The sequence below is a fragment of the Vitis riparia genome, chromosome 7, assembly GCF_004353265.1.
Source record: "Vitis riparia cultivar Riparia Gloire de Montpellier isolate 1030 chromosome 7, EGFV_Vit.rip_1.0, whole genome shotgun sequence".
Taxonomy (NCBI): Eukaryota; Viridiplantae; Streptophyta; class Magnoliopsida; order Vitales; family Vitaceae; genus Vitis; species Vitis riparia.
This window is the reverse complement of record NC_048437.1, coordinates 25,270,596-25,293,083: the sequence shown is the minus strand read 5'-3', so window position 1 is coordinate 25,293,083 and position 22,488 is coordinate 25,270,596. Positions and strand designations below refer to the sequence as shown.

The 22,488-nt window shown below is 38.7% G+C and overlaps 1 protein-coding gene across 1 annotated transcript in view; it reads right to left on the bottom strand.

The window, feature by feature from the left end:
* The window catches only part of LOC117918768 (paladin), a 98,492-nt gene extending 76,104 nt beyond the window's left edge, over positions 1 to 22,388 (bottom strand). The window contains exons 1-3 of the mRNA XM_034835653.1: positions 21,648 to 22,388; positions 17,996 to 18,127; positions 6,368 to 6,439 (exon numbers count right to left, since the gene is read on the bottom strand). Of these exons, the coding sequence (XP_034691544.1) occupies positions 6,368 to 6,439; positions 17,996 to 18,127; positions 21,648 to 21,803 (360 nt within the window). The 5' untranslated portion in view covers positions 21,804 to 22,388. The remainder of the gene's footprint in view (positions 1 to 6,367; positions 6,440 to 17,995; positions 18,128 to 21,647) is intronic.
* Between the last annotated feature and the right edge of the window lie 100 nt (positions 22,389 to 22,488).

Here is a 22,488-nt window from a genome sequence, read left to right as displayed (position 1 = left end):
GGTTCAAATTTCACTCTTTATGACATACACACTGAATGTCAATCAAGCCAAACAACACTCAGAGGGATGCCCTTAAACATCGAGGTATAAGAGGCTCAAAAAGATGAATAGAAATGAATATGATCCCATATTTTCTTTGAAGTCCTCCACTTGTCCTCCAAAATCCTAATATTTTTGTCCCTCCACAGAATCCATATCAGCTTAAGACAACTTTGGATTGGTTGTTCATCTTAGAATAAATCATTTATGCCAAAACAAACAAACAAAAATATAACTTAATGAAAGGACACTAAATAGCAAGACAACACCCTCATTGAAAAAAGGGTTATTTGATTAAAAAGGTCATTGAAAACCCAAATTTGAAAAATTAACCCTCCATCCTTTTTTGGCCTCATTTTAACAAAAATGTCCTTACTTTTTTCTTGCAAAAATAACCCTTTCTTTTAAAACTACATGTAAAATACTTGAAATGGCAAAGGGCATTTATGTCAAAAAAATGTTACTTTTCAAATAAAAACATGGGAAGCGTTAGTTTCACAAAGACGAGGATCATTTCATCCCTTTTAACCAATTAATTCTTGAAAAAAAAAACAATAAACTCAATCTAACAATGATATAGATTGATGTTGCAACTAAAACATTTTATAAGTCATGTTACTGACGAGCTAAGCAAAAGCCTTAATCTTTAGTGGAGCTTCTGAGTTCCAAATTAACTTAGCAGGAGCAAAAGAAGTAATAACAGGAGAATGAGGAAAAACAGAGAGAGCTTCATAGAAGGAGCTCACATACAAACATACTAAGGGAGTCAATGATCAATTTCTTTCATCTAAAGAAGATGGATGATATATATAGATGAAGCAAGAGTGAAAAAAGGCATGTTAATTCCTTAATCTCTAGATCAGAAAGGTTTCGACAAAATTTGAAATTTCAAGATGGACTAAAAGAGGGTCTATCTACAACTAAGGTAACAAGCATATTTCTAGTCCTTACAACTCTGAAAAGATTTGGAAATTGAAACTTGAGGAGACAATCACCCAACCAAATATCTTCCTAAAAACGAATTTTTATATCATTTCCCACTAATATTGAATGAAAATAGAATATTTATATATTAAATTTTTTTTTTAAGGCAATCCTAGCAAACTTCTAGTGGGCATCCTTAGGCTAAGCCATTGAAAAAAAATATTCATTCTTAAATCAAGTAAGAATTTCAATTTCTCAAATTGCCTTTTTCTAGACATGAAAACACTATTTTTTTCACTCTAAAAGAATGTTCCATTGTCATTGATTAGGCTCCACCTTATTTAAAAAGGATGCACCAAGGTACGCGAGATGTATACAAATAGCACCTAAAAGCACAACTAACAAGAAAGAACACAAAAAAACAACATTGTCTCATAACAAAAGCCCAACCACTCTACAAAATCGAATAAAGACATAGAATCTATCTCCTTTTACATCTTTACCCAAGTAAACAAATTACTAAGAAAGGAATTCTTCAAATATTGAAGATAGAAAACACATCTTCAATCAAGTAAAAACGACCTTGATTAATCGAGGTGTTAGAAGTGTAATGAATGTTGCTACTAGGAGTGTAACAAATTGTTGCTCTTGAGGAGTACGTGATTCACGTGATATTTTTTTTTTTTTTTTTTTTTTTTTTTGATAGGAAACGACAAAGGAATATATTGATAAAAAGAAGGTACAAATAGAAGGATGAGGAATCCTCCCAACAAAGAGAAACAAGACTACAAGTAATCAAATATAAGAAAGTACAAAAAGAGAAAAGTAGACATTTTGTGCAAGGTAGAAGAGGGAACAAGTGATCAAATCCCCCTTCATTGTTCAAAAAGCACACATTTTGTGGCAATTGATTTTTCCTTTTATTTGATGTACAATGAGTGATGCACTCTTTAGTGAGCAGGTTGCTCTTGAGTTGTCGTGGCTCTTTGTTGGCAAGAAAAGAAAAAAGATTTGGAAGGTTGCACTGCTATGCCTATTTTGGACCATTCAGAAGGAAATAAACGCCTTTGAGAATTGTGAAAGTTTGAACCAAATGATTAAAAGTTCTATGTTGTATCTATTATGGGATTGGGTTAGGAATTACATTGGGGATGGTTCTTTGTCGATGTTAGACTTCACAGATTGGTTTGGCTCTCCCTAGGGCACAGTTGTTGGTTTTTGTGTATTCGCACTTTTGGTTGCTTCGTATACATCATATACACTTTCTTCTATTAATACAATCTTTATTTACCTATCAAAAATAAAATAAAATGTGGCTTTAAAGATCATGGCATGCTTCTTGGATTAAGGTCAAACCAATAAGATAGAGTTAAAGACCAGATTAGATGGGAGGGTCTTAATTGGGTAATCTTGTAAAAATTCCTTGTTTATAACTTCTAATGGGAATCCAAGGGTGCTTCATTTTGGGACCACTAAAAGAGAATTCTCATTGATGCCCTTAGAAAAAAATATCCTAAATTTTTCCTGATGTTACTTGTCATATTTGTCTTGTTATCAATGATGGTTCTTCTATTCTCATTGGAAGGATCTATATAGGAGAGATAAACCCTTATGTCTTCGATAAAAAAAAAACCCTTATGTGTTCTTTTCTCATGTCTTTACTCCCTTTCAAGCTCAACAAGATCTCTCTTTCATGAATGATTTTCCCTCCTTCCAACTCCAATTCTAAGGTATCTTTTAGATTCAAAGATTCAAAGTTGTCAACCTTTTTGTTCTCTTCATAAATGTCTTCCTCCTACCCTAATGAAAATTCCTGAACTACAATGATTTGTTCTCATTTAAATATTTCTACTAAGCCTTTTCTCAACATAGTATTAAAGCTATGGTTCACTAAAAGTCTTGAGTTCAAGTCCACCCCCCATCAATTTATCTATCTAATTATTAGTAATCATAAAAAAAATAAAAAAAAGTACAATTTGTTTAATGCCATTGTGATTTGTGTCCCCTATGGCAGATATGGGGGACTACACATGAGGCGAGGTGTTAGAGCATGATAAGCATTGTGGCCTGAATCTAACCACTTAAGATTTTAGGGAAATTGAATGTCCAACATGGTATCAAAGTGGTGGTTAACTATAGGTCTCCCACAAAAATATGATTTGTTTTCCACTAATTTGGTATGTGCCTCCCACAGAGGATATGAGGCTACACATGAGAAGTGTTGTTGAAGTATGATATACATTCTCCTTGCACCTTTCCCTAAGCCAATCTTATTTGGAATTCTAAAACTTCACCAAAAAAAAAAAAAAAAAAAAAGGATCCTTTGCTTGGTTCATGGCTAACAGAAAGGTAAATAAAAATAATCCACTTATTTAAGGACACACAATAAAGCTATTAGACTAGGCCATTTTTTATGTGCTTAGGGGGTTGAAATTTGCATATGACCTCTTCTTCCATATTCCCCTTATTTTGGAGCTATAGTAGGGACTTTTTCAACAATAAATTTAGTCTAGGTAGCTTCCAAAGGTGTCTATGATATGGTACTCATTTCTTTTTCAGGTTTTTGTAGAAGCCCAAAGGCAGAGTCCTATGAAGGGATAGGGCTATTCTAGCAACCTAATAGGTTACTTGGCTAAAAAGGCATATTTGGATTTTTGAGAAGAGAAAGAGGTTTAGTGTAAATTGTGGGAAAATATTTGTTATCTTACTTCTCTTTGAATGTTGATTATGAAGGAATTTTTGGAAGCCCCATTTTAAGGGATTGAAGTATTGTATTACAAAGAGGCGCTAAAATAGCGACCCAAAGATTTATAATATAGAAACACTCACCCCCTTACAGCTGAACCAAACAAGAAGAAATACAAAAAATCCTTCTCCCTCACCGAGAACCCACCCAATCAATAAAATCTATTAAGGTCAAAGGACCATCTTTTATAAACAATTTGGTCTCCGACCACAATAAATACATACAAGAAGCTTTCAGCCTTTGGAAGGACAGTCATCATGCTCTAAATGAAATAGTCATCATATCACAAATTCTCCTAAGTGGAACTCATACTATATTGACCAACCTAAAAAGTTTGTGCCGAAGCCCCAATGTTAGTGGGCAATATAGAAAGAGATGGTCAATTGATTTTCCACTTCTCATGCACAATATACACCAATGAGGAGACTTGTAGGGTCTTCTCGACTATAGCACGTCAATGCTATTTACCTTCTTATGCGCCACTAACCAAGCAAATGTCTTGAGCTTTAAGAGGGCTTTTGATTTCCATAAAAATTTTGTTGGAAAGAAAGGGGAAGCATTTGATAAATTAGACAAGGCCTAGAAAAAATATTTATTGAGAATGAACCTAAAGAAGATAAAGACCAAGTTCTTGAATTTGCAGTAGAAGGAGATATGTGCACAAAAGTAAGGACATGAGTCTTTTAAGGTTTTCAATTTCTATATATGTGAGATTGTGACAAAAGTTAAAGTTCCAAGAAAATAGAGAGGAGTTACCAAGGATGACTGAAATTGTGAGATTTTTCATTGTGATAACTCTATCAAGACCTGAAAATTGTGAAGACAAAGGTTGATCACCCCACCACACGTCTTCCTATAAACAAATTCTCTCCCCATTACCTACCACAAGGCGAGTGAGAATGGAGAAGTCCTAAAAAACTTATGCAATGGCCTTTCAAAAACATCCATGTGACCAACTAACAAAATGTTGGCATCCCATCCATTAATAAGTATTGGTTACTCTTTCTTGTCAAAGCCTAAATCAACTATTCAGGAAGCTGATAGATTGGCTAAGAGAGAATCCTTGTCTATAGTTGATTTTGTTAGGGATCTCATGTCATTGTAAGTTTTGTTACTTTATTCCTATGGAGGGGGAAGCAGTTTTCTAACTACAAAGACTTTTCTTTTCTCTTCTTACTATCTTGTATGTATTTTTTTTTTTTTTTTTTTTTAAAGTGTTTCTAATCCTTCTTTCTTCTGTATATTTACTTTTATGTGAAAGAATACAAGCAAGTCTCTTATTAAAAAAGGGGAAAAACGTCTTAAGGAATATTTTATTAGAGAAACTAATTTGTTGCATTAAAATTAGTGAGTATAAAGAAGAAAGAGAAATCCTCCAAGATTTAAAAAATAAAAATGGAAAAGCACTAACACTTCAATGAAAGCGAAACAAGCTGCAGCTCTTAAAAAACAAACTCAAAGCAAAGTACAAACCAAAACCACATTGCACTAAGCTCTTTTTTTTTTTTTTTTGATAGGTCACATTGCACAAGTTCTAGAGCATTTGATTTGTGCAAAGGGTCCAACTGAGGTCCTTGACCTGAATCTTTAACATTTCCAAGTATGGCCTGTGCCATTTTACTTTCTTTTTTTCTTCTTTGTGATTATGATTACATACTTGGGGTTGGTGCTATTTTAGATCTAAAGTATATATCACATCAAAATTGATTTTGAAACCTCAGAGCAAAATTGAACAATCTGAAGAGGCTAGAGCTTATTCGGGTAATATGAAATTAACTAACAACTTCCAAAATTTTAAAACAACTACTCAGCCACCCCAACCCCCTATCCTCTCTAGTTCAATCCAATTAGCAATAGATCAGTGTCAACAGCGACTTATATAACTTGCATATCTCAGAGTGATAAAGATCAAGTCTCTACAATCTATTTAAGTGAATTATATGCTCTTTCACTTCATCAAACACTTTGCTGCAACTTTTTTGCCCTTGTACACCAAAATCATAATGGTGTTGCAGAAAAAAAGGATTATCATATTGTATAAACCACTTAACTTTTTTTGCATATGCTATCCCATGGTTCTGGAGCATGTTTGTTTGCATTGTTGCTTATCTTGTCAATCAAATGCCTGCTCAGATGTTTTTTAATATTTCTATTTTCTAGTGTTTCTATTCTAAACCACAAATTTCTTCTCATTTGAAGGGTTTTGGGTAGTCTTTTTATTCTTCCTCTTTCCACAAGTGTACTAAACTTCCTAGCCATTTATCCATACCTGCCTTCTTGGTAATAGCTTAAAGCGCAAGTGCTAATAATGTCATGATCCTCCTACCAAGCATAATCATGTTTCTTGCCAGCCCACCTCTTTTAGCCCCATCACTATTATATAACAAGCAGATGCACCCAGAATTTGTTTAGGATTTGAAAATTTGAATATACCAATCTCCTGTTCATAGAAAAATTTGCTGCCTCAGCATGTTTGTGTAGTACTTATCCATGTCCCATATCATGTGCATGCAACATGGAATGTCATGTTTTGGTACCAAGAAACCAAGATAAAAATTCCATGGGTCAAGTAAAAATTATGAATACAGGCAAAATGCTTGGACATTGGTGAACAGATATATAAATTTGTAAAGGTCCAGTATTATCTTAGTAACATACTGTATACTCAAGATTGGAGAAGGGCCTCTCAACATCACGCAAAACAAAGGGACGCCCATTAATGTACACCACCTGTTTCAAGAATAGAATGGAAATAATAAATAAACCAGAGCACTAAAATAGTTAAATCCAATAAATGCTTGAGGATCTTAAAATCTGGGTGGATCAAGCTTTTAAACACCAAACAAAATGTTGATAATAACACTGGTAGATCAGTGTTCTGAGTTGTTGTCATCAATTTAATTCAAACTTTTGTTTCTAGTATCCAATGTATTACCTTTGCTTATTTAATGTCCCAATACATGTAGCTAGGAGGGCAAAGAAATTTCAAAAGACTCCCTTGGGAGTGGACTGGGAAGGCATAAGAGAGCATTTGGGTGGTTCGGAGTTTGTAAGATGTCCCCAATCCAAAGGGGATAGACCTTGGGTAACCTAGAAATATTGCCTTGTTAGGGAACCATTTGTGAAGATTTCTTAAGAAATATACTATGGCATTAAGAGATCAGGAGGAAAAATGGCCTTCAAGAGAATGGGTGTGATGATCGTTGACCCTCCCTTTTTTTTTTGAGAGAGACTTATCTTGGTTCTTGTTATTTACTTTTGGCTTCAGTAGAGGTAGAGCAACAAACCTTTGGCAACAAGGAGGCCGCTTTCTTACACAAGAGAGAGGCAGCAACTCTGTGTAGCTTCAAGGTCATACTATCCTTCTTAATATTTTTTATAGGCAAAGGAAAATTACATTAAAAAGCCCCAAGATTGGTACATAATCCAAGTACCCAACTACTTGGCAATACACCAGTCCCCCTAAACAGAAAAAGAGAGACAGAGACAAAGACAGAGACAAAGGGGGAGAAGAGGAGAGAAAAACAAAAACAGAAAATAAAGCAAACAACCTTGCTTCTTCTCTCCCTTTAAACCAAATCTGAAAAGGCCACTCTTCCCCTCCCAAAATGAATCCACCAACAATACAAACAAGGATCTAGGGCACATTACTCCTAGTTTTAGATTCGAAAACTCATTGCCGAGAAAATTCCTATGATTCCTCCCCCTCCATATATACCAAGGTAGGCACACCAATGCAATTTCAAAAACCTTCCTCTTGACAGATCAAAACATGGTTTCCTCTTAATCTTTTACCCATACAACACCAGTTCATGAGGACCCAATTATCTCTGCAAATAGAAAAATATCTTTTACAACACATGCACCATCTTCATGCCTAGTATACATGCAATATTAAAGTAGAGGCTTTTTCCCCTCCTAAAGTGGTTAAGGATCTTTTGCAACTCTAAAAGTAGACATGAATCCCATACTCCTTTAGATGTAAGGTTCAACATACCCCTGCAACATGCAATATACCATCACCCCCTTGTATCATACCCTTAAATTGGGACTAAACTAAGAATCTACCATCCTTGACTGAGCTCCATCTCATGCCATCTCCCACATCTCCACCCCCATGTATATTAAAAAGACCAAACAAGAACAAGAGCCAAAATCAGCCATCATTAGATAATTTAATGGTCTTTGAGACAGACAACCAATGTCTTTATCCATTAAAAAATCCACTTTTGACATTCCTTCCAGATGCACCAGAAAAAGCTAAATGCTGCCAAATTGCAGACCTTCCTATGGCCAAAAATAGAGAAAAGCAAGGCCCACAAGGCATTTGTGATCTCATACTATAGGAGAATACAATTAACAAACTCCTTTCCTTCCTACATAAATAACACCAACTCATCGTTATTCTAGCAAGGCCCACAAGGCATTTGTGATTTCATACTATAGGAGAATACAATTAACGGACTCCTTTTCTTCCTACATAAATACACCAACTCATCATTATTCTACTTGACCCATCCACATCAACAAATCAATGGTGAAAATCTTTCCTAAACTGCTTCCCAAAAGAAGTAAAAAAGGAAGAAGTAGAAGAAGAAAGTACATGATCAACTCATCATTATTCTACCTGACCCATCCACATCATCTAATCAACCACTTCCCAAAAGAAGAGGAAGAAGAAGAAGTACAAGATCACGTCTTTAATTGATAAAAGATCAACATCACAATATTATACATTCTTAAGGGGGAATTTCGTGATATGGAGAAGTAAGAAATAATCACTCTTTTCCAGAACAAGTGCAAAAATTGAATTCAAAGCCATGGCACATAGGATTTGTGAGTTACTAAGGTTAAAGATAATACTTGAACATCTCAGAATCAATGGAAAGGAACTACAAAATTGTATCGTGACAAAAATTTAGCAAATAATACTACTCACAATATAGTCCAATGTGATCATACCAAGCATATTGACTGGAAGCCTATTTGTTAGATTACTAAGTGGCTATCAACATGTAATGCCTCTACTTTATACCATCTAATAATCCTGTAAACGAAAACAATGCCAGTAGCTTCTCCTGGGGGTAAGTGTTGGTTTGGTGTTGAGTTGAAGACGTTTGAGATTGGCATAGAGGAGTTCAAAGGAAAGGTACGTGGGAAGATTTGTGAAATAGGTCCCAAGTTCTCTTCATGGATCAAATTCGGAGGGAAAGGCTTGTCTTTGCTGCTAGAAGGGGTGGAGTCTTGTTGTGGTCTAAAGGAGAGAGCTCTTTTCTGGAAGTTTTGGTCGGAAGGAGATAAAGACTAGAATCTAGAAATCCATAGTAATAGAGCAGGGAGATTCTTGTTTTGTGTTGTGAGAGATGCGAAGAACAAAATATTCACCTTGGCTTTTCCTGAAGGAAGAGGACTCGTTGGGGGATGGAAACTTCTTGCTAGCAAACTAAGAAGTTTGGGAGTCTCTCCCCTTCAGGGGAATGGAGCTCTGTTGGAAAATCCCATGCCATCTCAAGCTTTGCCTAGCGGAATTGAGGAAAAAAAGGGTCAACTGGACAGAGACATGGTTGCTCTGCAGCTTGTGATGTTGTTTGGTTAGAAATTGAGAAATAGGTCCTTGATTTTTTTTTTTTTTTTGATCAATAAGTATATGTTGTATTGCAAAGAGGCGCTAAAGAAGCGACCCACCGAATTACAGTATGAAGGGACTTACCCCCTTACAAAAGGGCCCAAATAACAAAGGACAAGGCAAAACAAAAAAACCTCTCCCTTAACGCATACACACCCACTCTATAAATTCTATTAAGGTCGAAGGACCATCTTTTATCCACAATTTGGTTTCCGACCACAATAAATACACAAAAGATACTTTCAGCCTTTGAATGGACAGCCCACAATCCTCAAATGCAATTGAATTTCTAGCCTTCCATATAACCCAAAACAAGCATAACGGTCCCAATTGCCACGCCACCTTTCTTTTCTTTCCCACAAAAGAGCCACTCCATCCTAAAAGGGTTTCCTTGACCGAAAGAGGAAAAACCCACGAAACTCCAAAAAAGGAAAGGAACACCATCCATACTTCCCTTGTTTTTTCACAATGGATAAGAAGGTGGGCAATTGACTCCTCACTCTTATGGCAAAGATAACATCTATTTGCCATAACCCAACCTCTCTTTTGCAAGCAATCCAAGGTTAGAACTCTCCCCCAAGAAGCCTCCCACGCAAAAAAGCTCAATTTGGGCTGCACACAAGAGTTCCATATAATTTTTGAAGGGAAAAAAGCAAGAGACCCCGGCTGCATGGTCCTATACAAAGATTTCACCGAGAAAACCCCATCCTTTGATGCCATCCACTTCACCCTATCCTCCTCATCCCCCCTAACCTTCTTCCCCTCCAAGCAACAAAATAGTCTTTCCACTTCTTCCAACTCCCAATCGTTGAAAGGTCTATTGAAACAAGGGTTCCAACTTCCCCCCCATCCCCCCTCGGCTGTCCACACTTCATTTACCCAAGCCTCTTTGTTCAAAGCTAAAGCAAATAAAGAAGGAAAAGCCTCGCTCAAAGGTTCTTGATAGAAATGAGGAGTTGTTGGGCAGGTGTCTAGTGGGTAAATGGGAGGGAGACACTAGCCGCCTCCCTGACCTCGTCTCTTTTGGACTATAGGCAAAAACTCTTGGCTTTTGGAAGGGAACCTTTGGCTGTCAGACATGGGAGGAAACCTTTTGCTTCTAGAGTTTGAATTTGAAGATGAAGCGAAAAGGGTGTCTAAATCAGGGGTGAGACGTTTCAGAGGAAGAAGTTTCTGTTTAGAAAGATGGAATCCCTCCGTTGGATGTCTTGAAGGAGGAAGAGGGGGTGCGCGCCTTGTGTGTGTCAGAATTTTGGGTCTTCCTTTGCATCTTTGGGGAAGAAATCTCTTCAAAAGGTTTGGGGATTCTTGCTGGAGATTCGTGGCTGTAGATGAAAATACGGTTGAACGTCGGATTCTTCAGTGGGCCAAAGTCCTCGTCGAAACCAGAGAATGGCAACATCCAAGCTCCCTGCAGGTGGTAGCTGGTTCTTCTTGTTTCGCTTTGCAACTGTGGTGGGAAGAAGAGCTCTGCTTCTCCACTGTGCTTCCCTCTCATGGTTTTGGTGCAAGGAAGCTTAAGGATGATGAGGTGGCCCTTGCACACGCTGAGGGGAGCGTGGGCACCTTGCCCTCTGCTTCAAAAGCCTCTCTGCACCCAGAAAAGTTGCCCCCGCCTGTCTCGGGGAGTGGTGCCCCTACCTCGAACAAGATCAAAGCTGTTGAGAGCCTTGCCCAGGCCTGCGAAGGTGCCTCTATGGATTTGGGCCAGCATTCAGTTGCAAGGGCCCATTCGGGCTTGGCCTGTGCTAAGGCTTTCAGGCTTGGGCTAGAGAAGGCCCTTGTCTCTGCTAAGTATGGGCCTCCTTTTAAGCCGAACACCCTTGCCCCATCCAGTGATTTAGGGCAAGGAAGCCCTAAGTGCCCGTCGTGTCTGAGGAAAAGAGCCTTCGCACCAATTCCTTGCATCGTTGGGACTCCACAGATGGAAGCGACGACGTCGCCTGTAGCTAAGATTTCTTTCCCCGCCAAAACCCACAACTCTCAAGGTAAGCCATCTTTTCCACCGATCTCTTCGAGAGGGGAACACTTTTCTTCTTCTACTCCTTTCTGGGCTCTGGGGATTGAGAGAGAAGGGGGATCCTTCTCCAGTCTTGTGGAATCATCGCCAAGGGAGGCTGAAGCTTCGCTGAATCCTCTATCCATGATGCTCAGAGATGGGTCAACGGTGGTATTGACTGATGCCCCGGGTCCTGTTTTGGAAAATGAGGCGTTGGTTTTGGTGGATTGTGATGTGGTGAAGCAAGGGGAATTGTCAACAGAACTTCCTTGCGAAGAAGGGTTGTCAGAAGAGGAGTTTTCCAAACCAACCTACTTTAGCAAAGTCTTGGGAATGCCTGTCAAAGGGTATGAAGTTGAAATTCTAACCCTGCTAAAGAAACTGAAGTTTGATGCCATTGAGCAGGTAAGGGGTCTCACTTCTGAATTGTTAAGTCAAAGAACCTTAAGAAAAGGGGAGCTAAAGGAATTAATATGGAGGGAGGAAATCCATTGGAGACAAAAAGCTAGGGTGAAATGGGTTAAGGAAGGGGATTGTAACTCTAAGTTTTTTCATAAAGTGGCTAATGGCAGGTGAAATAGGAAATATATCAAGGAGTTGGAGAATGAGAGGGGCTTAGTGTTGAATAATGTCGAGAGTATCACAGAGGAGATCTTACTTTACTTTGACAAGCTCTAAGCAAGTCCTACAGGAGAGTCTTGGAGTGTTGAAGGATTAGATTGGTCCCCTATTTCGGAAAAGAGCGCGTTAAGATTGGACTCCCCTTTCACTGAAGAAGAGATTTCTAAAGCCATTTTTCAGTTGGATAGGGACAAGGCTCCGGGGCCTGATGGCTTTACTATTGCAGTATTCCAAGACTGTTGGGATGTGATTAAGGAGAATTTGGTGAGAGTGTTCGCAGAATTTTACAGGAGCGGAATTATCAATCAAAACACTAATGCCTCTTTCATTATTCTATTACCCAAAAAGAGTTTGACAAAGAAAATCTCAAATTTTAAACCCATTAGTTTGATCACTAGTCTCTACAAGATAATAGCCAAAGTACTCTCAGGGCGTCTAAGAGGGGTTCTACATGAAACCATTCACTCTACTCAAGGCGCTTTTGTTCAAGGGAGACAAATTTTGGATGCGGTTCTCATAGCGAATGAGATAGTGGATGAGAGAAGACAATCAGGGGAGGAAGGTGTTGTCTTCAAAATTGACTTTGAAAAGGCCTACGATCACATGAAGTGGGATTTTTTGGATCAAGTGTTGGAGAAGAAGGGGTTCAGTCCTAGATGGAGGAAATGGATGAGTGGATGTTTGTCCTCGGTATCTTATGCAGTCTTGGTGAATGGTAGTGCTAAAGGGTGGGTTAAGGCATCGAGAGGATTAAGACCCTTTATCCCCTTTTTTGTTTACTTTAGTCGCAGATGTACTGAGTAGGATGCCTTTGAGAGAAGAGGAAAGAAATATGTTGGAGGCTTTCAGGGTGGGTAGAAACAGAACTAGGGTGTCCCATTTGCAATTTGCTGATGATACCATTTTCTTTTCTAACACTAGGGAGGAAGATTTGCAGACTCTCAAGAGTCTTTTGCTAGTGTTTGGGCACATTTTTGAGCTCAAGGTCAACCTTGACAAGAGTAATATTTATGGCATCAATCTTGATCAGGTTCATCTTTCAAGATTGGCTGAGATGCTTGATTGCAAGGCTTCCGGCTAGCCTATACTCTATTTGGGTCTTCCTTTGGGTGGGAACCCCAAGGCGTGCGGCTTTTAGGATCCAATGATTGAGAGAATCTCAAGTAAATTAGATGGGTGGCAAAAGGCCTACTTATCCTTCGGGGGAAGGATAACTCTTATCCAATCTTGCCTTACCCATATGCCCTGTTACTTCCTTTCCTTATTTAAGTTACCTGCTTCAATGGCTACAAAAATCGAGAGGTTGCAAAGGGATTTTTTATGGTCAGGGATTGGGGAAGGCAAAAGAGATCATTTAGTGAGGTGGGATGTTGTGTGTAAACCGAAGGCAATAGGAGGTTTGGGCTTTGGGAATATTTCTTTGAGGAATCTCGCTCTTTTAGGGAAATGGCTATGGAGGTATCCTAGAGAGAGTTTAGCTCTATGACATCAAGTCACATTAAGCATTTATGGTTCACACTCTAATGGTTGGGATGCTAACACTTTAGTCAGATGGTCACATCGCTGCCCTTGGAAGGCTATTGCACAAGTCTTTCAGGAGTTTTCCTTGTTTACTCGGTTTGTGGTAGGAAACGGGGAAAGAATTCGGTTCTGGGAAGATTTGTGGTGGGGGGACCAACCTTTGGGAACCCAATTCCAAGACTATTTAGAGTAATCGTGGATAAAAACATTCTTATTTCTTCAGTTTTCGGTCCTACTCGTCCTTTCTCTTTGAATTTTAATTTCCGTCGTAACCTATCAGATTCTGAGATAGAGGACTTAGAAGGTCTCATGCGGTCACTTGATGGATTGCATCTATCTCCTTCGGTTCTAGATACCATATTTTGGCCATTATCTTCTTCAAGGCTTTTTTCAGTCAAATCCTTCTTTCTAGCATTATCCCAATTTTTTGGATCTCCGCAGGTTTTCCCTTCTAAGTTCGTTTGGAATTCTCAAGTTTCAAAGTGAAGTCCTTTGTCTGGTTAGTGGCACATAAGAAGGTGAATACTAATGACATGCTACAAGTGAGAAGACCCTACAAAGCCCTTAGTCCTGATATTTGTATTCTGTGCATGAAGCATGGGGAATCAGCAGATCATCTTTTTCTTCATTGTTCCTTGACGATTGGGTTATGGCACAGGTTATTTCAGTTAGCTAAGATAGATTGGGTCCCCCGAGTAGCATCTTTGACATGATGTTCATCAAATTTAATGGTTTTGCTACTTCCAAGAGGGGGATAGTTTTGTGGCAAGCTGCGAGCATCGCTCTAATTCGGGTTGTGTGGTGGGAAAAAAACGTGATGATTTTTTAGGATAAAGCAAGGAATTCAGAGTTTCTTTGGGAGTCTATTGTTTTCCTTGCTTCTCTTTGGGATTTCTGTTCCAAGGTGTTTAAGGGGACTCCCCTTAATGTGTTACAACTTGATTGGTTAGCGGCATGTACTCCATAAGAAATGGTCCTTTATAGAGAGTTCGCTAGTTTTACAGTGTAATTTCCTATAATTTAGTTTTCTTTGGTGGGAGGATTTCTCATCCTTCTTATTGTACTTCTTTTTATCTATCAATATATCTCCGTGTCGTTTCCAATAAAAATAAAAATAAATAAAAAACTGAAGTTGAGGACTGGTAGTAGTACCCTTTGCAAGAGACGTAAGAAGAAAAAATCATGTTCTACCTATTTTGAAAGAGAGTTAAAAAGATTGGAATGTTCCGTTAGTTATGAGGGGGACATCAGGGCTAGCTAAAAGAACTGGCCAGAGCTCCTAGGAGTTGATTCCAGTTGATTAATGAGAATTAAAATCCTTTGTTGGAATGTACGGGGGCTTAATGATATTGAGAAAAGAAAGTCGATCAAGGGTGTGGTGAGGAACCAGAAACCAGATTTAGTTTGCCTAATGGAGACGAAGGTGAAAGAAATGTCAATGCAAATGGTAAATTGTGTGGGTGTAGGAAGATTTCTTAATTGGGCATCAATGGATGCTAGGGGTGCCGCAGGAGGCCGCCTTCTATTTTGGGATAATAGAGTCTTGGAGAAGTTGGAGGTGGAAAGTGGAGGGTACTCTATCTCTGTTCGTTTCAGAAACTGTGTTGGTTTTACTTGGATTTTCTTTGGAGTATATAGGTCAGTGATTGGTAGTGAGAAGGAAGATTTTTGGGAAGAGCTAGGAGCCATCCGTAGTCTTTGGGAGGACCCTTGGTGCATAGGAGGGGACTTTAACGCTGTAAGATTCCCAGAGGAAAGAAGGAATGCCCCAAGACTCACGGCTGAAATGTGGAGATTTTCAGAGGTGATAGAGGATTTGGGGCTGAGGGATTTTCCTTTGACTAGAGACCCTTTCACTTGGATAGGGGGTTTGAATTCTCAGGCTGCCTCTAGATTGGATCGCTTCTTGATTTCGGACCAATGGGAGGACCATTTTTCTGCCATTACTTAGTCTGTTCTCCCTCGTCTGGTTTCTGATCACAACCCCATAGTCCTAGAAGCTGGAGGCTTCTCATCAAGAAAAAGCCCCTTCCGTTTTGAAAATATGTGGCTGAAGATTGAAGGCTTCAAAGACCTAGTAAGGAGTTGGTGGAATGGTTACTTTGTTGAAGGCTATGGTAGTCACTGCATTGCTGAGAAACTAAAAGCACTCAAGAAGGATTTGAAGAAATGGAACAGGGAGGTGGTAGGTAATATCTCGTACAATAGAGCAGAGGCCTTCTCCCGCCTGCAGAGTTGGGAAGCCAAGGAGAATGAGAACTTTCTTATTCCTGGGAAGGCTAAGGCTAAAAGGCTGGCTCTTGAGGACTATAAGAAGTGGGCCCTTCTGGAAGAAACTTCTTGGAGACAAAAGTCAAGAGAAATCTGGTTAAGAGAAGGTGATAAAAATACCAGGTACTTCCACAAAATGGCCAATGCTAGGGCAAGGAGGAACTTTCTGTCAAAATTTAGAGTGAATGAGGTGTCTTTCTTTTCTAATGAAGAAATCAAAGAAGGAGTTTGCAAAGTCTACCAGTCCCTCCTCTTAGAATCAGGGGATTGGAGGCTAAGTATTAATGGCCTAAACTTTAAGGTGCTGGGGGAAGATTCGGCCAACAGCCTAGAGGTTATGTTTTCTGAGGAAGAAATTTTTGCAGCCTTGAGTAGCTGCTACAGTGATAAAGCCCCAGGTCCGAACGGTTTCACAATGGCCTTTTGGTTGTTTGTTGAAATGTTGTTAAATCATATATATTTGGGCTCTTTAGAGAGTTTTATCTCAATGGGACCTTCCAGAGAAGCTTAAATTCCACGTTCCTTGTGCTCATTCCTAAAAAGGAAGGAGCCGAAGACCTAAGAGATTTCAAGTCAATCAGCCTGGTAGGGAGTGTGTACAAATTGCTTGCTAAGGTCCTTGCTAATAGGCTGAAATTGGTGATGGGGGAGGTGATTTCTGATTCTCAACAAGCTTTCATCCAAGGGAGACAGATTCTAGATGTTGTTCTAATTGCTAGCGAGGCCCTTGATTCTAGATTGAAAGACAACACGTCGGGCCTCCTCCTTAAGATGGATATTGAGAAGGCATTTGACCATGTCAATTGGGACTTTCTTATGGCTGTGATGTTCAAGATGGGATTTGGGCATAAATGGATCAATTGGATGAAGTAGTGCTACTCTACGGCTACCTTCTCGATCCTCATCAATGGGAGCCCTTCAAGCTTCTTTCGTAACTCTAGGGGATTGAGACAAGGCGACCCCCTTTCCCCCTATCTTTTCCTTTTGGCCATGGAAGCTCTTAGCCAACTGTTGTCAAGTGAAAGAAATGGTGGCTTTATTTCTGGTTTCAAAGTGGGAGGAAGAGGAAGAGAGGGTTTGATTGTGTCCCATCTCTTGTTTGTCAATGATACCTTGATTTTCTGTGACACTAATGCAGAACAGTTGCAATATCTTAGCTGGACTTTTATGTGGTTTAAGGCGATTTCAAGGTTGAAAGTTAACTTGAGCAAAAGTGAGGCCATCCCAGTGGGTGAAGGCGTTCCTATGGAGACTCTTGGCCCGGTCTTGGGTTGTAAGATTGGGAGTTTACCCACCTCCTACCTGGGTCTCCCCCTTGGGGCCCCTTACAAATCCACTAAGGTGTGGGATGTAGTGGAAGAAAGATTCAGAAAAAGGTTCTCTGTGGAAAAGGCAATATCTCTCCAAAGGTGGTCGGCTTACCTTGCTAAAAAGCACTCTCTCTAGCCTCCCAACCTACTTTCTTTCTCTCTTTGTGATTCCCAAGAGAGTGTATGCAAGGCTTGAAAAGATTCAAAGGGATTTCTTATGGGGCGGAGGCACCTTAGAGAATAGACCTCACTTGGTGAGTTGGAAGATTATTTGTGCTGCTAAAAAGGATGGAGGCCTGGGCATCCGCAGCCTAGCTGCCTTTAATAAGGCCTTACTTGGGAAGTGGTTGTGGAGAATTGCTAATGAGAATGATCCCCTATGGAAGCAAATTATCACTGGAAAGTACGGCCTTCAAGAGGGGAGGGGGGGTGCTCCAAAGGTGTAAGAGACTGTTATGGTGTGGGGGTTTGGAAGGCCATCAGAAATGGTTGGGAGAACATTAGAACTCACTTCTGTTTCATCGTAGGGGATGGTACTAGAGTGAAATTTTGGAAGGACTTGTGGTGTGAAAATCAATCTCTAGAAGATGCTTTCCCAAACTTGTTTAATTTAGCAGTCAACAGAGAAGGATGGGTTTCTGAATTTCTAAAACTAGAATTTTGGTGAAAACTTATGGGTTTGCTTTGCCTCCAAAATATTCCTGACACTTCCTTCAAAAATAGTCCTGAAACCAAACATATTCTTTGGCATTCTAAGTTTAAAAGTTTTTTCCAACATATTTAACAGACAATTGAAGTAAACAATTGTAACCATGATGGTGGTTTATTGCAGTAATAGGCAGCCATACAAAAGCAGCATATTGCACATAACTATCAACTAATAAAACATGCAAGGTGCTGCTGAAATGTGTTTTGTTGCAGCATGCAAATGTTTTTACCGGTTCCTCACGAAGGTTAATCCAAAGCACTTGTGTTTGCTTCCTATCTACTTGAGCCCCTATATGTTCCAGAACATTTCGGATGCCATCAATTGTTGGAATTGCAACCCCATGGACATGTACTGAGTCAGCCTATCAAATAGTCAAAAAGGAAAAGAAAACAAAATTAAACAACGAAACTCGATAAAAGATGCAAACTGTAATCAAAGAAGCATTGGTGATTCATAGAAGTACAAGATTTCATAAACATGAACATGGTACGCAATTTGTGAGCCTATTACATAATATCCTTTTCTCTTTTTCTTTTTTTCTTTTTTTTTTTTTTTTTTTGATAAGAAGAGCCTATTACATAACATCCTTACGTTCAAGTCCTCCATAATGTACCAGGTGCACAATTTTTAGCCTTATTGTTCAGCTGTCAGTAAGCTTTTTCTCATCAAAAAAAATATCTAAAATCAATTATAGAGTTAAAAAAAATGGAAAATTAAGATAACCATCCACTATAATAATCATCCAATTTAAGTGTCCATATCATCAAAAAAGAACAAGGCAACTATCTCAAAAATGTCCCACACTATTACAATTGGCACAAATGCACCACCTCCAAGATATACTAGCCAAGTCACAAAACCTTGAAACAGCCTCAAATTGCTCACACACACACACACGTAGAGGGAGAGGGATAGATAGATATAGATAGATAGATAGATAGATAGATAGATAGATAGATAGATAGAGAGAGAGAGAGAGAGAGAGAGAGAGAAAGGGTTTGTAGTGATCAAAATAGATGATAGAATTATACAACTTTAATAATTTTTAGCTGAAAAAAATTCTTATGCCACCTTTCTTAGATTGACTAAACAAATCATGCTTTGCCAGTTTTTTTTTTTTTTGATAAGTAAACACACAGAAAATAGACCATCATGCCAGTTGAGGAACTTAAGTCCATGTATCTTTTAGCCTTTCCCTTGTCCACCCCTTTAACCAAAACTTAAATCAGTCTAAACTAATGAAGTAATTAATCTTCTTCCACAAGATAAAATCATCTTCCTACACGATAAAATTGTTACAGCAGTTTATCTATCATCTTGTCCCAAGTGCATTGCTATCCCCATGATGGAGAGTGGAGTATAGAAGTACCGGTAAATACAATGGATAGCACTTACAATAAACAAGAAAAAGGCAAATTGGGTTTATTTGGGGTTTTCAGTTTATTGCTATTATTATCCTTCACAAACCTTTCTTGGTTTAATAAGAAAAACATTGTTAATCAAAACCAATAACTTTTTTGCAAGTAGCCACCACAGTGGTTCTGTAGCAAGTTACTATAGCAGCATGTAGCAAGTTGCTATAACATATATTGTTCATGCCACAGTGGCAAGTCCACGATAGTTTAGGAGTGAATTACAAGGTTTTTTTTTTTTTTTTTTTTTGATGTTTTAGTTATGATTAGCATTTTTTTGGGATTGTGAACCAGCCCATTTGAAGCTTTACGGAACTTTCCATTCTTGAGAAATTTGAGTCATATTAATTACCTTACTTTTAGGCTTTCTCTTGTGCTCTCTATCAAGTCTATAACTAAGGTTCAATACCAAAAACAGAAAAAATTTAGAAATGAATTATACACACACCTATATCTTATATCTTATATATTTTGTTCTCTTGTTTTTCAAGTACTTCCCTACTAAACAGTTTTTTAAATCTATTCTCCTAAATTTTACAAAGATCACCAACTTCTTTCCAACACAGCCCATAGACTCGAGTCTCAAGGTCTTAAAAGCCACCCTGCACATCCCAAGTTATCCCAAATCCAGTCATTACTTATTCTATCCTTAAATTGTCTGTAGACCATCTAGACGTAGTATCAACTATGTTGACCTAGCATCTTTTAGTTCCTATTCGAATTGGAGAGTTTTTTTTTTTTTCTCTCTCTATCTTGCAAGTTCTTCTCTATATTTTGCAATTGTATTTTGCAAGTTCTTCTCTCCTTTGTAAGAAATAATTGTGCATACTATTCACATCAGCTTAAGGCTAGACTATGACACCATAATGGTGTGAGAAGGACAGGAGTAGACCACAATTCTGAAAGACCTCTAGCATAAAAATATCCTAAGGCTTAGGTGCAAGAAGCAACCCAAGGTGTGCACATAAGTGAAGTGAGGCATAACTTAAGATGCATGTCAATTTTATCAAATTTTATCAAAAATTCAATCCAAGTAACAAAAAGATCAAGATTCCAAGCAGTTAAGAAAAACATCCAACAAAAAATTAATGCAATCATATAAAAAAAAAAAACAAGGCATGCATCTTGGCAAGTAAGGCACTATAGTTAGGGAGTCATTGCGCCTTGGACCTAGGCATGCTTTAAACATGCCTTTGACAACTCTAAATGCTTTAAATGCTACTTATCAACTACGGAGCAAACAATTAAAAAAGTTTATTTAGTTCAAAGACATAAATACACCATTGAAGGGTCGGGCAAGACCATGGGCCAGCCTAAGCCAGGTCAGTTAAGCCAAGTCCAATGGCGAGAGGGCTATCTGGAGAGTCAATCAGGCCCAAAAGGTGAAATCTGGGCCTAGCCCTGTAATGCACAAGTCAGGCCCATGACCAAGAAGGGCAGTTGTGACCCAATAGACAGGACCATTGGAAGCCCATAACGGCGGTCAGATAAAAGGTGTCACAATGGATTTTGGGAACCCTAAATCAAAGGCGCATTTGGTTCCAATCTCATTATAAATCGGCAAGCATGCCATGATAGGATGGCAACCTTTTTCTATCTAAGCTCTCCATTACTGCTATTTTTCCTCTCCTTCAATTCACAAACTAAACCATGGAGGAAGGCTTGCTGCCACCAGTTGCTACTTATGCAGGTCTTTAAGTCTGGTTCAGTCCACCATGCAAGGCTGCTTGGCATTCAGGTATTATTGGAGTTGTACTTCAACTAGAATCTTCAGTTACCTACTATTGTCTATTCCACACATCAATCCAAAGTCCAAAATCACCAATGCCAATGCACAGATTTCTCAGTTTTCAATGTCTTTGGTGCATGTGTGGAAATATCATTGGCCATGTTTTTCAACAAAAAAAAAAAGCGCATGTTGTTTGTCTGTGTTTCAGAACCCCCTCTTTCTTCATTTCTTTTCACTTGGATCTAACCCTCTCCCACATTATTTAGAGAGGGGAAGTTCCCTAAAATAGTCCAATTGCACGAAAAATAGACCAAAAATGCATCAGTGAAGAGAAATAACCTTAATTCAGGTTAAGTTCATGATCGCTAGTGATTTAATGGAGAAATAGACCTAAGTGCTTTCACCCAGAAACCCCAGTTGAAATTTTCTATCATTGACATTTTGGCCATAGATAACAAATACACCCCAAAAGATTTCTGTTTCCAGTGATGATTGCTGATAAACAGTTGGCAACAGAAGTGAATGACAAAATGCCCAAAATGTATCGGCTAAGCTATTTGGCATCCGCATCGGAAATAAACATGGAATACAAACCAGAAAAGAAGAAACAAAAATAAATTAAAAGTAATAATACAACACATAAAGATACATATATCGGGGTTAGATGCGACCAATCTTCAAACAGTGGAGGAGCAGCAAGGAAAAAAGGAAAAAAGGAAAAAAAGGAAAAAAGCAGGAACCTGACGGTAATTAGGAGCTCCGTCGATCTGCGGAGACAAGCGTTTATTCTGACAGCCAGGAAAATGGTCGCTCTTGAGAATGGTCTTCCTTCCCAGCACAGATCCTCCTCGTAGCTTCATCACCTGCTCCGGCTCCCTTGGTATCGACATGGTCATTCACACACTACAACAACCCCACACCACCTCGATTATCTATTCCCTCTCTTCTGTATACCAATACACTTCTTCTTCAAAGCTAATTATTTATCTATGGCTTCGCCCATACACATCACCGGCCCAGCACTAATGAAAAGCAGAGTCCAGCGCACACACAAAACACTTCCCTCATTTGCATGCATCAACCTAGTATCTACTAGTGTGATACAGCCCTTCCTTTTTCCCTTACTTTTGTTCTTCCAATTGGGGATTTTCGGTTCTTCTCTTTTTTTTCTTTTTCTTTTTCTTTTTCTTTTTCGGTTTCACGCAGAGCAACGTGCAAAGCGTGTGCTGTGGATGGATAATCTATTCCTCCCACTGGCAGCCCGATGCACAACCGCAGATGAGAAGCCGCCACCTATTAATCCTGGGGTGAAGAAACTAGAAATATAAGGATAAATTAGGCGCTGTGGATGGAAAAAAAAAAACCTGTGGAGCTCCCTATTTCTGAATATTTCTTTCAATCGTCTGAGAAGTGGGAACTTAGGATATCCAATAGCATTATTCCCCCACATGGGAATTTGATTAAGTCATTTGAAAAAATGCTTTTCATGCCTTAAAAGACAATAATAATGTTTTAAAATTATCAGAAGTATAGAAAACATTCTCATTTTCATCATTAAAGGTATTTTTATATTTACAGAAT